General features: G+C 43.4%; 1 protein-coding gene across 3 annotated transcripts in view; it reads left to right on the forward strand.

Moving 5' to 3' along the window:
* Positions 1–14,064, forward strand: part of IQSEC1 (IQ motif and Sec7 domain ArfGEF 1) — a 695,018-nt gene that overhangs the window by 219,101 nt on the left and 461,853 nt on the right. Inside the window, exon 1 of one of the 3 annotated variants that reach the window (XM_069206626.1) lies at positions 5,476–6,286. The exons of 1 other annotated variant lie outside the window; for it this stretch is intronic. In XM_069206626.1, the coding sequence (XP_069062727.1) occupies positions 6,210–6,286 (77 nt within the window). In that variant the 5' untranslated portion in view covers positions 5,476–6,209. Of the gene's footprint in view, positions 1–5,475; positions 6,287–14,064 lie in introns of those variants that run through there. One more of the 3 variants, XM_069206624.1, reaches the window with a different exon arrangement.

The following is a 14,064-nucleotide window of genomic DNA, read 5'->3' on the forward strand; positions in this document are numbered from 1 at the left end:
AATAAGAGAAGTCATTCTTTGGCTTACTTCAAACTCGAGGGGGAAAAAAACAATAACAAGGGCATACACACAACCGAGTCAAGTTTAGTGCGGTTGGCTCTAGAATGTGTCATTATGAGGCAAGAAACTGTGGAAAGGTAGGGTTAGTGGGTGGAAGTGGGGAGCATGGAAAGTGAGGGTGCATCAAAGTAGATGTAGCACCCAAGACGAGGAAGGACAGTGTGGGGAGACAAGGAAAAAGACTAAATAAAAAAGTCGGTGACCCAATGTTATCGGAGGAAAAAGAAAAATGGAAAGAGAGGAAGAAATGTACCAGCTGAGGTGACTTCAAGGTAAGAAGTTTAAAGAAGATTCCCGCTGTTTTAGCAAATGAGGATAATTGGTTTAAGTGACTTTCAAGGACAGAAATGTTAGTTTTTTTTTTTTTTATGAACAGATTTTGCGACTGTATACGTTTCACAAGGAGTAAGTTCCAAATTGATGTGCCAGCTCCAGAAAAGGAAGCTAGAGTTTCTGCTCTTCAGGTGTTGAGTTTTCTGGTTGTATGTGTACGTTTCTGTAGGCTTCTCGACTTGAGTTTGCTGCCAGATCTTTTGCAGGTGAATCTCAGAAAACATGTTTTTTAGATGTAATGTTTTATATGTGATCAAAGACTCTTTGAATTCTATTCTGGCCTCTAAGGAAAGTCATTGCACTTTTCTGAGGCCTGGGAATGTATGCTCACATTGTTGGTTCCTGATAAGAGTCAGGAGTTGGAGTTTTGATATTCCTTATACAGTGAAGTTAGAGTAAAGTTAGAGTTAGGGGTTTAGTGGAGTTGGAGTTTGATGCTGTTTACAGAGTAGCCTTAACCATTGCTGCTACAAACAAGAGCCCAGATGCATTAAATGAAAACAATTACAATAAGATAAGTGCAGCGCTTAATATGCTGGCTCCAAGGAACATGTGGCAACATAATAAAGGTCTCAGAAAGAGAACCTAGTGGTTCAACCATGATGTGACAGTAATGGAAAGGCAATTCCATAATCTTGAACCCTGACGGTATGAAACGCAATTGCACACAGACAAAACTGTATACCAGGTCAGCAGAAGGGATAAGCAAAAGGCTTTTTTAGGAACAAAAGAATACATAAACAATTGCATTAATAACTCAACCCAAAACAAATTATCAGCATCTATATAGAACTGATCAACCCCAAAGCCATAAAAAATATCGCACATGCCACAATCTTGTAAAGACCTGCTCCAGGTTTTTGACTCAAAAATCGCAGACTTGTGATGCCATTGCAAATAGCATTCAGTCATATCAGTGCACTCCTGTTCTCTTGGATCAATTGAAATACTTTTCTTTCAACTAGATTCTGTGGAGGAAGTCGCCAAGTTAGCCTCCTAGACTCTAACTTCAAGAGATAAAGAATCAAATATGTCACTGCAGCCATGTCCTGCCTCAACATGAAAAATATCTTCTCATCTCTGAACAATTAAACTACCAATATGTCCACAGGCATAATCCCCAGCCAACTAAAATGTGTGATCACTCCAAAAGAAGACACTCAAGATCTGGCAGAGTACAACCTAATAGTCAACCTTTCAAAAATACATATCCTATCCTGAAAGGGCTTAACAACATCCTCGAAAGAATTGTGATTAATCAACTGCAAAAATATTTGGAACAACACTAATTCCTATGTGACCACCAAACAGACTTAAAACCCACTAAATGCACAGAAATAACTCTGGCAGACATCAAAGAATAATGCCTTATTCTTGATGAGGGACAGCAAGCTGCCTTGATATTTATTGCTCTTTCTGCAGCTTATGATACTCGTGACACCAATATTCTGCTAACCAGACTGAAAAGAATGGTTCAAGACAGGGCCGGCTTTAGTGCTGGTGGCATCCGGTGTGACAATCTTTTTGGTGCCCCACCCAATGGCCTCCTTCTCTACAAACTCCCTTACTACCACCTTCAAACTGTGCCCCTCTTCTCTCCATAGCGCTCTCCTAGCATACATTTCTTTTTTTTAATACTATTGCTCATAATTTACACACAGTCAGTTCTGTAACCCGCATGGCACACATTCGTTGCACTAGGGACATTAACCATCGGTGCTACTTTAGGATGAGTTAAAACTGCCACTAGTCAAAACTCCCGCTCTCTCCAGCGGAAACATCTATCCCCAGCACTATCTTGACATCTTTATTGCTGCCTGAAAACTGCTGGATTCCATAAGAACTCTACAGGTGTTTTTAAATGCATACGCTATTTTTAATCACAGCACCCACCTTTACCAGTCCCACCCTCTCCCCATCCTCCAGGCCCCCCACCCCATCACCAAGGGCATCACTGGGTATGGCTGCACTGGTCACACTGCCCTAAAGCCGGTTTGTGGAAAGGCTCTAAACTGGGTCAGCTCATTCCTGTCTGGCTGAAGTTAATCAGTAAGCTTGGGGTCCTCAGAATCTTCCTCCTGTAAATGCCAGTTCTGCCTCCTCAACTCACACCTTGGCACTTCACTATCCACATTACTGTTTACACGTGTCCTTTGTCACACCTGCTAGAGGAGTGTAAGTTCAATTTACTGATGCGCACAGATGACACTGAAATCTTTATCCATTTTAAAATAATTCAGATTACTTAGTTCACACTCAAGACTGGATGAAGTACAGTTTTCTGTGTCTAAATGACAAAAAGGGTCATTATCGAGTTGGGAGCTTATCTCTACGCATCTCTCTTCTTTAGCTTGCCAGCTGGCCTAGTATTCAAAAACTAGGAAATCGTATTTGATTTGTTCTTTTCATTCAGTTGTTAAGGGATTTCACTTTCAACTTTCCCTGCTCAAAAATTCTCCCTCTCCATCAAACTACGGCTTGAGCTAACAAGATGCCTAATCATGGAAAGCACAGACCATTGTAACATGATCTACACAGGCCTCCTCTTGAACATGTTTCCATGTCACAGAGTCAGACTAGGTATTGACCTGTGCCCCTTAAAGACTATTCCTTAATCAATGTGATTCTCTGTCCTTCCCGTTGAGGTCTCCCTATCACCAGTGCAGCAGCTCTCCACCTCCGATACTTATACTTTATATCAGTTTCTCTAGTGTTCATTATCTATCCAAAATATCTGTCACTGCTCTCTCCCTCTTTGAGTCTCCAATGACCTAGGGTGGTGTTGGAGCTTTCCTGTTCTAGTGTGTGCCTGTCCAGTCATCTTGCACTGAGTTTAATGTGTGTCTCTTCTGGTTTCATGTATTTTTGCTGTCTAATTCTGAGAGGGTGAAGTTTGCAGTTGTAGAGTGGGTGCCATATTTGAAGAAATACCACTGGACGCAAGTATGCAGAGAAGAGAGTGTGGGAACCTATCATACATTTCTGTGTTGTGAACATGGCAATGGGTGAAGATATTATGGGGTACAGGAGTGGGGTGAGTGCCAATGGGGGAGGTTCTGCTGAGTGAGGATGTGTTTCATGCCTAACTAATTGGAGCTGCCACTGGATTTAGATTTGATGCAAGTGTCAGTGGGTCAAGGTGCTGAACTGGCACCACTGGCTGAGGATGTGGACTGGTTGCCAGTGGGTAGAGGGGCTTTAGGGTCCAGATGTGGACTAGAAGCGATGTCAGTGGATAGAGATAACACTGTGTGTGGTGGCATTGGAGCAGATGTGAATTAAGTACCAGTAGGTAGAGGTGCCAGGAGGTACAGGTGACGAATGACAGCCGGCGGGTGGAGGGGCTACCAGTGTGGCTCATGTGCCAGTGAGTGTGGAAACTGCTGTGTGCAGTGTGGCACAGTTACCAGTGTCTGGACGGTGTCATTGGGGGCAGATGAATGTGTATGGGGATCAGTAGGTGCAGATGTCACTACTTGGAGGTATTGTGTAGGTCCCGCTGCCTGGATCTAACCTGGTGGCAATGTGGGGCATATGCCAGTGGATGGAGGTACCTCTGGATATAGGCATTACCTTGGTTCAAGTGGATGAAGGTGTCAGTGGAAGTAGATGCCATTGGATGCATGGTGTCAGGTGGGTGTTTGTGGATAGAAAGGCTTCTGTGTGTAAGATAGACATGTACAGGAGGTGTTGCATAAGTGCTAGAATAATAAATTGCCAAGGAGCTAGATATCGTCCACAGCAAACAAGATATCAATGGACTAAGGTGGTACACATTACAACAGAGGTAAAGTGATACAACACGGGAGCAACTTTTTTGCCAAGGGTGCTCAAGGACCAGTCCTTCCAGTGTTCAGTTATCTCAGAATTCATTCGCAGCTGAGATAAGTAAACTGGAGGTGATGGGCTGGCACCTGTGGTTTGGTTCCTGGGTCTTTACAAGACCGAACAGGTCCTAACAGGGATATTGGAAAAAGGTTTGCAGCTCATTTTTTCGTAAATGGCCTAGTATGGTTGAAATGTTTCAGTAGCAAGGCCTAGGGCACCTGTGGAACCTGGGGCTCTCAATTAAACCACTGACCAACCTGTGACCGACGGTGCTGTTTAAAATTAAAGCACGCTATCTCCAGAACATCTTGATGGATGGTTGAAAATGGTTCTGGAATCTCGCAATTAGCTTCAATCAATAGTATATGATGAAACGTGGCTGTTATCGTGGATTCTCTGATTGGCTGGGACAGGATTAGAAGGCGAGGTAGCAATCAACAGCCAAAGTCCACTGCGACAAGCACGTCTTGCTTCCATCGCCAGAAAGCGTTAACATTCCTAGTTTGCAACTCAGCAACTCTGCTTCCTGATAGTTCAAGAAGGTGGGAAAGAGTCAGGGGCCAGTGTGACGGGGTGTGCTTGTGTGTGCCTTTTTGTGTTTACTGGTTGTGTGTGTCAGTCGGGATAGTTATTTGACTGTTGCGTGATTGGCGTGCTCTGCTGTTCCTTGGACTAGGTATATGTCTTCAGTTATAGATCTAAACGCAAATGCCTGCCTTGATTACCCTAACTCTTAACAGATGCCGCGGCAGTCGCTGTCCTACATTTTCCTGCTCTCACATAATGAGGTATGACACATAATGATATATGACACATAATGATATATGACACATAATGCTAGCACAGGCATTAATCACATGGCCTTGTACAACAACAGATAATTAGAGAGGTCTTATTACACACCACTATCGCAAAAGTCCAAAAATATTGTCCGCCTGTTCAATCCTTCTCTTTCCCCGGCACATTGAAAAAAAAAGCCATCCCCTGCAGAGCATGCCTCGGCTCTCAGGCTCTCCGGATCCTGGGGCCTGGCTGCCGTCCCACACCGGCATTCACGCTGCCCTGGTGATGTTGCTGCGAGCGCTGGCTGCACGCGCGCTGATTTCCCCTGCACGCCAATGAACGCCTCCCCGTCGAGGGTCCATCTGAGATGTTATCTATGTGTTCTTGTTGCCCCGGGCAACGGGGCTCAGCCTATCCCTGCGAGGCGTCCTCGGGCCGGCTGTAATAGCTGTGCACCATGTGCTCCAGATGATTAGCTGTTCCTCACGCAGACCTGCCCGCTAAAGTGTGCAGGGAATAAGATAAGCATAATTTATACCGGGAGCAGGCCGGGCACGCTGGCGAGTGTCATTCCTCCCCCTGTTGTCACCGCGCAGGCACATCTCTCTTAGGTGCCTGCAGACAATAGGGCTGCCTTGATTGCTGCCGGCAGAGCCGTCTGGAGGGGAGTCTGCGCTGCTTCCAGCCAAAGGAGTTTACTGCTGCGGAGGGTGCGGTACTCGAGCAATTATTCTCTGATCAGGTGGGAGCACCCCCCCTCTCTGTCCCTCCCAGCTCCAGAACCTTCACACTATGTGTCGTCAGCCATCGGAGATATTAACTGCTGGATGTTGTCACCACGCGGACGGTGAATTTCGGAAATGGTCCAAAACCTAGATCTCACCTGCTCCAGGAATAGGGCTTGAAGGGAGGGGGCTCAGCTGGCACCGAGATCAGATCAGAGCCTGTGATCTTGTAGCTGCGCCTTTGTGCTGCACGGGCATGGTGTAGTTGGTGCCCGGCCATGCGGTGGTGGAAAAACACCTTGGCAGCAATTGTACAAACCTGCACTGGAAAGGATGGAGCTAATGGAAAAGGGGGTTTTGATGCAGCAACACTCCATTGAATCGTGAGGAGGGCACTGCCACACTTGTGAGGGGGCACTGCCAGGCTCAAGGAGGCAAGCCTGCCTAGGCGGCAGCCGCGGTGCTGAGCCCCCTGGCACCATGCTGAAGCTCAAAGCCTTCTGTCTGGATTACTGGCAGTTTCTCTGTCTGCAGCCTCTTCACGGATTCTATAAAAGGTAAGCCAGGCTGTGCCTTGAAACGCTTCGTTTTATGAACAAGGCTATTGGAGACATTGCAAATAGATGTGATGCCATATGAGAATCATTAGGTCAATTTATGTTATGCACTGTTTTCACTGCCAGCGTTTGTGCCTTCCTTCGCCTTTGGATGTTTTCATTTTCAGGACTGGTGTTAGCCAAGATCTTTTGATTTTTTTTAGGTCAGGCGTTAGCAAAGAGCTTTTGGTGTCAGTAAAAATAGATGTGTAATATACTTATTACTGGGACGTTCCGCCAGTCGTCTTAATCTAATACTCTGTTCTTGTGCCAGTTACATTTTCCTTCCGACCACTGCTGCATACATGGGTCATTTGATTCGGCCTACCTGGGCCATTGGCTAGCTTCACTGTGAGAGATGGCTATCTCTTCTTTCACTAGGAGCACAACTGCACACAAAGTAGTCCATAGGGACAGATGCATTTTTTTAGACCAAAATATATTTTTGCTTTTAGCATTTTTTTTTCAAATTTTTGAGAGCCAGGTAGCTCCCCCGACCATAAGGTTTAACTGACACCATGACAAATCAAGAACTGACCTATTGACTTTGATAGTGTTTGTTTTTGTGCGGACTGCTGTTTGCAACTGCAGGTATACCCAACAGTGTCTAAATGTGTACAAACAACCATCAGTGCTTTGTATTGTGAGCAATGCCGGAGCAATGCCACACACAGGGTGAAAGATACAGGATTTCAAATTCGGTAGTCAAGAAGCGGCCGCAGTAAGGGGCGGAGACTCAAGGAGCAGTGTCTGACAGTCAACTTATAAATTTTTTTTTTTTTAAAGCATTGCCTGTAATAAATTACCAAGAAGAACAAATGTAATGCTAAATCTGTTCTGACTTACTTAGTTGGTAACAAAACTACCACGGAGATTATTGTGTATCCAGCAATTTACAGGGTACAAAAGACACCATAAGATATCACTGGTGGTTAATACACTTGCTATGTGCAGCCTGTTGACAGGTTTCACCCATCATTAAACAGCACACCGGGCTAATGTGCATTCTGAAAAAGCACAGAGTGTCACATGAAGGTTATGGATTTGTAGTTTATGTAAATTTCTTAGTGGATTACTGCTTTTGTTACACAGATCCTTGTGTTATTTGGAGGTCACAATTTACAACCTTTGAAATCTAGCTTAGTGAGTTATAAACCAGCATCAATGCGGTGCATGCAAACTTCTAAGGTTCCTAAAATGGGTTCCTTTAGACAATAATAAATGATCATTAGTAAATGCTATGTAAATGGTTACTAATGTGATTACTCATACGGAGAGATACAACTGACATTCTTATAGTGCATGCCTGTTACATACGTAGCTTTGGTAAGTAAAAACGCTCCTCCTAATCAAAGTTTGTCACTTAAGCCTCTGTGAAATGATAACATGAAGGTCTTTGTGTCCTCAGCGGAACTGGTATCCAGGTGTTGAGCTCTAGGTAGCTCCCAGCCAGGATGAGACTTCAACAAAAGGAGTGCTAATGTCCCTTTCATTGGGGCGTTTGTGTTGGGCCCGCTGGAACTAAAACAAAAAGATCTCCTTCACCTACTTGAGGCTAGACAGACAAAGTGTGGACGCTGCTGAATGTCTCCCAGTGTAAACAAAAGTGCATTGGGGCATAGTAAGCCTATTTCACTGGGGCTGGCCTGGCTCCACCTCAATAGTAGTGTCGGGACCCAGGATCCGTCTGTGTCCCCTTCTTTTTCAGCACTGAGTGTGAGTGTTTCCTTTCCAGTTTTGCTGCATGGAGGGGATGTAGGATATCTTCCAGGTTTCCAGGTGAAACTATGTGAATGCTAACTATTAGCGCTCTGCAGGGGACGGTGAGCTATAGGACCATCTACCAAATCTGCTTATCTCTTTTGGTATCGCAATAAATCGATGAGTTGGCATGAGGTTAGTTCATAACATCTGTTTTTGCAGTAATTCAATGCATAAGTGGTTGGCTAATACTATAAAGAGCATATGTTATTATTAAATATTATTGTAATCATCAGTGTCGGTATTATTATTATATTATTAGTTTTATTTTTTAATTACTAGTTTATTTATTATTGTTTCAATAAAGTGCTTAGTTGAAACAAATGTGCATGTTGATTTCCGGGACATCAAAAGCAGTGCTGGTCATAGATTACTTCCACATTTTACATGCCGTGCTGACCACCTCCCTCTTAAAGGGTGTCTCATAGACAAAAAAATGCAGGTAGGTGAGATGATGGATGTCCTCCTAAGAGAGGCTCCAGATGTTGGCTATTTGATTGTGGTTGCTGTTGCCAGCAGTTCTGTGCTTTATGGTTTCAAGTTATAATCACAAATTTGAGGCTGGCTGAACCACACACAGGATGAAAGTAAACATCTCTGTGCATCCCCTGTGACACTAACTGCGGACACCCCTGTCATTTATAGTGGTAGAGGAGCCTTCTCCAGGGCTGGGCAGACGATTCTATTACTCTAGCATTTTCTTGGTGGGCTGCAGGGTAAGGGTATGCTTTCAGAACTTCATAGGCTGCCATAACTCAACCATTGCCCTATATGCTCGTGGGATTGGTTCAAACATTTTTCCTTGGATTGATTTTGGTACCTAGTCTGTCTCGGGACCTTGATGCCTATTTCTAAATCCTCGTTAACTGGTAATCTGGAAATATTACATGACTTTGCCAATGCAAGAGCTTTGCTGTCCTAGGCCCTAAAACACCCAGAACAGCTTTCTGCTTCTACCAAGGGTCACTTTTTGTTCACAATGGGACTCATAATCCATCTGCGCTGGATAGCTGTTAAGTGTTTATTTCACAGTTTTGTCCTCCACAATCTTCACATGAACACCAAATCGCTAAAAGGACTGGGGTAGACAAAGTGATATAGTACACCCCTTGACACTGATGGCATCACATGGTTAATTCCTTCTTCCAGCTTATTTTCACCCTAACATCTCACTTGTTAAAAGGTGATGGGAGGGCGAGGAGTTGAAGCTCTTGGAGCACTCTTGACTTTCTATTCGTCTTGCCACTTTCATCACTCTTTAAATCAGGGACCTGTGCATTGCCAGGGTTTCAAAACAGCAAGTCAAGGGTAGCAGCTCCTAACACTTGCTATCCCTTGCTGACTCCCACAGTCCTCAAGAGAGAAATTCTTATCCAGTTGATTCCAGCACTTCGTAGCTGAACCAATAAAACCACCTCCAGACTGGAGCTAAAAGCAGTTCTTGCAAAAATGTTCAAGTCAGCCTCATTCCATTCCTACTATCTCATCTATCTTTCTCTCCTTTCTCGACCCTCTCTCTTTTTCCCTCTCTCGCCTTAAGCATCCTCTGTCCCTACTCCAGCTTTGCTGGAGAAAGTGACAGTGGTACCAGTAGCGACAATCTGCCTTCAAAAACCGGCCTCCAAAGGCTCTGGCGCACCAGGGAAATGCCCCATAGGATAAATGGTCAGTCCAGGCTGATAATATAACTAAATATAACATAGCTTGGCATAATTTAACATATGATTTAAAGACCTACTGTGCCATACAACATTTTAAAAGAGCAATGGGGACGTTCCAGTTGTGTCAGTGAACACGAGCACATTTGTCTAACTGTTCTCTACTGTTGCCATAATGGACTGGGACTACAATTACCAATAATCTGTGCTTTTTGGATGTGGGAAAGCGGTATACCATGCAGATTTAATTTATTTGCCTCAAAATTTACATCAAGGGGAAATCACGCAACTTTGAATTCCAATTGCGCAAAGATTGGAATTCAACCCCCGGGGGCGTTAACTCCAGGGGGTGTTTGGGGTGTTAGACCTCCTCCTAATAAACCTATTTTCTGCTATACAGTTGGGTGCGGGAGCTTTCAGTCGCGGACGGCGAGGTGTCTGTCGGACTCCAATAGTAACTTTTACATACATACGGACAACAATATACGCTTTCCTTCCCTTTCTGATCTGAAACGCTTCAACAAGGTTGGTTATTTTGCTAAATGTGTTTTCTCTCTCTTATCCCTACCAATCCTCATTCGTCTGCCATTGCCCCTTTAGCCCCTCCCATGCGCCCTGCTTGTCATGTAATGTATTTTCCTCATCGACTTCTATTAAAGCTGGGACAATTTCCGACGGGAGACAGACAAAAAAGAGGCACTTTGGGCTTCAAACCCGGGCAGTATCTCGCCCGAATCGGGTCCAGTCTATTGGCATATTCAGACAGCGCCATAGAAAATAAAAAAATAAATCAGATTGCTTGCGTCGGGGCAGAGTTGATGCTTGACGTCGGACGTCATCCTCCGCGGTACCTCAGCTGCTCTCCCGCGAGCGGACTGACAGAGCGGAGGGTGAGGGAAAAGGGCAGGTTTGGGCTGTCAGGCCCCGCCACGGGGAAACAGGCCGCGCCAATTTACACGACATGGAAAATGTCACCCCCTTATCAGTGCGTTGGACGTCTCACTCGCTCGCTTAGGAGGCAAACGCCGTGCAAAGGTGGTCCGTCGCTGAGGAATACTGCGGCCTATTCATTGACGGCAGAGGCTGAGCCCTGCGTTTCGGCGCTGTGCAGTCTGCCGTTCTCACTAATGCCTTCATTCCGCCGTAAAGAGCATAAGTGTAGCTGTGATTGCGTTCGTGCTTACTGGAGGGCCCTGAGCTTTTTTTTTTAAGTCTAAGGTCACGTTTTTAATCTCTCAGCTGACTGGTGAGATTTTAGGGCGTTACTGTTTATTAAAGGCTTTTTGCCAGTACGCAAGTGATTCACACATTTTTGTCACATGTTCCGTTCAGGGGAGAGTCAGGCTGCTTGTGGCTTAAAAAATAAACAAGACACCTTCTAAACTTAACCCAGACAAACTAGAAAAGTCGGAGTGACGGACAGAGAGCATAATGTTGATCTTTTATGAGGAGAGAAAGAATGCTTCAATGCCTCTGCGTCCTGAAGATGTAGGCCTCGTACAACGAACACCTCCCACTCGTTACTGTGATTGCAAATATGTTCTGTCGTACTTCACTGACTGAGCACAAACAGACTGCATTCTGCAAATATCTTACTAGGTGCAGGCATCCAGCAAAATCCAGGGTATACAAGCAGTAAAATAACTCGAGAGGTTTATGCCCTTTCTATAGATAATCCACATGCAATCTAGTCAAAGGCTTGAATTCTCATGAATTACATACACGGTTAATGTGCCTTCTTTAAAGCACGGAGTGTAACTTGAAAGTCACAACATTTTGTTTGATATATCTATATAATATATTTAATATATTTCATATATATAATAATATAATATAATATATAATATATTTATACATATATATATATATATAAAACACACTGGATTAATATTTGTTTGCAGAGTCCCGCATAGCCTGCCGATCACCAGTTACAATCCTTTTAATACAGCTTAGTGAGAATGACCCAGCATCAAGGACCTACATGCTAACTACACAATATTTCATTAGTCTAAGGCTTCCAAAAAGAGTTACTTTGTATAATAATACACATTAGTGAGTGCTATATAAATGGATATTAGTGTAGATTTTTTTATAGAGACAGATACACGTGACACTGTTATATTGCATGCATATCTCATACATGCAGAGCTTAGCAAAGATAAAAAAAAGCCTGCTTCCAAATTATAGTTTATTTCTAAAGCACATGTGAAGGTATAAGATGAATGTATTTGTTTTCTCTATGGCATCAGCACCAAGGTGCCAGGGCCTATCTAGCTCCCAGTTAAGATGAGACCCAAAAGGAGAGCTGATGGCCATTTAAGTTTTTGGGCCAGCTGCAACTGTAAATAAGAGGACCTCCACCCACGCAGCTTGCAGACTGATGCTCTGAATGCAGAGCACACAATGGGCCATATGTACGAACACATTTTCCCATAGACACAGAATGGGTAAAACCCCTTGCTACATCTGGCCCAATGTGTGTTGGTGTTCGCAAATTGCACTGGGACACAGTAAGCACATTTCGGAGGCCAGCCACCAGATCCGGTATTCCAGCACTCATTTTTGGGGTCCAAGACTAATTTTTCATCAGACTGAAACAGAGCAAGAAAGGGAAAGGTAGAAAAAAAGAGTAAAAAACAGTAAGAGAAAGATGGGAAACCAGTGACAAAGCCAAAAGCAGGGATTAATAAAAACCTGCACAGGTAAAGTAATGAGACGGGAAGTACAGAGTGGTAGAAGAAGAAGGGAGGCATGAGGTAAAATTAAGACTGGGTAGCCTTGGTGTTTGCCAATCTAGGCATGTGCCATTGATGCTGGCAGAATCCTAAGAAAAGCCTTGAGCCCAGCATTATCATTTTTTTTAAAAAATTAAACACATATCTTTCTGCTGGCCTTCTATGCTCTTATGTGGGCACAGTTTTGTAAAAAAAAAATGAAATTAACATATAGGCTATATTGGTGTGAAAGGTTTGTCATGGGCACTAATGAAAGCAAGGAAAATGCTATGAATGCATTTTCATGAAAGGCAGTTATATTTAGGGTGTAGACTGGGATCTCCAAAACCTAGAGCACTGCACTGCACTAATGAAATCAAGGACATTAGCTCAGGGCAGGTAATTCAGAGCTGTCCAACACAGGCCCTGGAGGGTAGGATCACTGACATACCTTCTGGATAATTACTATGAAATTGATTTTGCATTTAGATGAATTGTATGTCAATTTAGTTTGTGTGGATGTCAAGAAAATGTAGCCTCGATCCGTCCCTTTTCTACCTACATTGGACACCTTCGTTCTAGAGGGTGCAATTGGTACCCCTATGTTGCTGCTTTCAACTTCGTGGACTGAATGTAAATTCTGTGCTTATACAGATCTCGCTCTGATCTAGAATTAAGAATGGCTTTATATTTGGCTCGTTTGGGTGGCTAGGAATTTGTGCCTTTTAAGAGTAGTATTCAAAAGTTGTTGCATGAACTGAGCACTCAGGTAGGATTTTTATCCACTTATGCAATGCTATCCTTTAAATTCATAAGAGTCAAAGTATGTGTGATGTAACTTCTTGCCGTGAAAAGAGGGATCTATCTATGTTCAGTGGTGCTTCTATCACCACACCCTCAAATGGTGAAATATCGCGGATATTGAATAATTTCTCTTAAAAGTCTACAGAATTTGAGAATGAGGTAAAACGTGTTTACTTTAAAAAAAATTTACTTACATGTGTGTTTGCACTGGCCCTGCCATGTTAATGTTACTGTCAAGAATTTCTGTTCTCCGGACTCTGGCATACAGAGAAATTGAGTTTAAATTGTACAATAACGAATGCTACGTCATAAAAAAATTGCAAACTATCTTTGAGGCCACGTGATGATAACTAAAAAAATGAAATGCTCCTTTTAATTAGGAAATCAAAAAAGAGTTTAACTTATTTCAATACAAATAACCCATGTGTCCCTCAGAGAGGAGCTTCCGCCGACATTTTTATGTTTTAAAAATCTGTATAATTAGGGCACTCACTGTTGGTGTGTGATTTATAAACAAATAATTCAGCTTAAAGAGAGCGATGTAAGTATGTCATCCTGCTTTAAATTAACGTCCCTAATGTAGCTGTGTCTCCACTGTTTTAGTCAACATAAGTTGCAATTACAGGTGTGAGTGACTTCAAATGGAATATCATCACACTTTATATGGAATATCAGCACCTCTTCTGTAAGGTCGTAAACATTTTGTCTTATCTGTTTCCAGGTTTTTGGACTCTACTTGGGCCCAGGTCTACATAGCTAGCTCAGTCCTTACTGCTTTTCTTTATCGAGTAAGCCCTAACCT

The sequence above is a fragment of the Pleurodeles waltl genome, chromosome 9 (assembly GCF_031143425.1).
Source record: "Pleurodeles waltl isolate 20211129_DDA chromosome 9, aPleWal1.hap1.20221129, whole genome shotgun sequence".
Taxonomy (NCBI): Eukaryota; Metazoa; Chordata; class Amphibia; order Caudata; family Salamandridae; genus Pleurodeles; species Pleurodeles waltl.